Source organism: Pundamilia nyererei, unplaced genomic scaffold (genome assembly GCF_000239375.1).
Source record: "Pundamilia nyererei isolate P.nyererei 1_Seehausen unplaced genomic scaffold, PunNye1.0 scaffold06339, whole genome shotgun sequence".
Lineage (NCBI taxonomy): Eukaryota > Metazoa > Chordata > Actinopteri > Cichliformes > Cichlidae > Pundamilia > Pundamilia nyererei.
In genome coordinates this window covers 1-1,178 of record NW_005193740.1, presented here as the reverse complement: position 1 = coordinate 1,178, position 1,178 = coordinate 1, and the positions used below count along the sequence as shown (strand labels likewise).

Genomic DNA, 1,178 nt, shown 5'->3' with positions numbered 1-1,178 from the left:
GGCTGAACGGGCCCCTCGGACCCTCCAGCGGAGACGGGTGGGTGCTGGCCGGGCTGAGCAGAGCCGCCAGCGGAGACGAGGTGCTGGAGAGGTTCTCCTGAACCCCCAGCGGAAACGGATGCAGAGCCAGCAGGTGCGGGGACCTCTGGCACAGCGGACGCTAACTGTAGCGGCACAGGGCACGCAGCCGGCTTAGGATGCAACGGCTGGGGCTGTGCAGGGCAAACAGTCTGTCCAAAGTTTGTCAGCACCGCGCAGTCCTCAGCTGGCGGAGAAAGCTCACAAAGGCTTTCAGTTGAAGTTGGCAGTGTCTGAATAGGTTGCTGAGCTATAGATTCGGCTGGTGACTGAGCTAACTGAGCTAGAGACGGAGCTGGTGACAGAACAGAAAACTGTGCTAATAACTGTGCTACTGACTGCGTTATGGACAGAAGTGCAAGTTGTAATGGTGATTGCAGAGATGGTGGGCCAACAGGGAGTTGAACTGGTGACTGAGCTGGTGACTGGCTCTTGGCTGTTCTCCTCCGGGGAACAGGAACGGGTGCTGGGCCTGGCCGAACACCAGCCATCCCCGCCCGAGGAACAGATACGGGTGCGGGGATGAGCTGGGCTCTGGCTGCCTTAACCCTGGGGGCCGGTGTAGGTGTAGGACCTAGCTGGACCTCTGTCGCTCCCACCCGAGGAACTGGGACGGGTGCAGGAGTCGGCAGGATCACGGCTGACCTCACCCGGGGAACCGGAACAGGAGACGGCTGGGTGTCCATCAACCCCACCCGAGGAGCAAATACGGGTGCCGGGATGAACGGAGCCTCTGCCAGGCTGGGGACAGAAGCAGGGACCAGCTGGACCTCAGCCACCTTCTCCCGAGGAACTGATACGGGAGCAAGGGAAAGCTGGGCCCGCGCTGCCCTGGTTACAGGAACTGGAGTTGGAGAGCAGAGTTCAGGAGCAGTAACAGACACAGGGAAAATCGAGTTAGTGGAGCTAGAAACAGTGTTAGCGAACAGAGATTCATGGCGGACCACCCCTAGTAACTCTGTAGGCCCTAAGGTGTCCATGTTAGGTGTAGCAGTCTCTAAAACAGTCATTGCACAGGAAGGTCCGGGTCTAGCAGAGTCAGTGTCTGTAATACCGGGCACAAAGGGATCCGTTGCGGACACAGGAGCATTCACACAAAC

At 59.1% G+C, this 1,178-nt stretch overlaps 1 protein-coding gene across 1 annotated transcript; it reads right to left on the bottom strand.

The window, feature by feature from the left end:
* Positions 1-21: 21 nt before the first annotated feature.
* Positions 22-1,058, bottom strand: LOC102205159 (flocculation protein FLO11-like; the record flags this gene model as incomplete). The annotated part of the gene is made up of 2 exons (XM_005755987.1): positions 474-1,058; positions 22-97 (listed from the first exon to the last, which is right to left on the bottom strand). Coding segments are annotated over exons 1-2 (661 nt in total), but the record flags the coding sequence as incomplete, so codon positions are not given.
* Between the last annotated feature and the right edge of the window lie 120 nt (positions 1,059-1,178).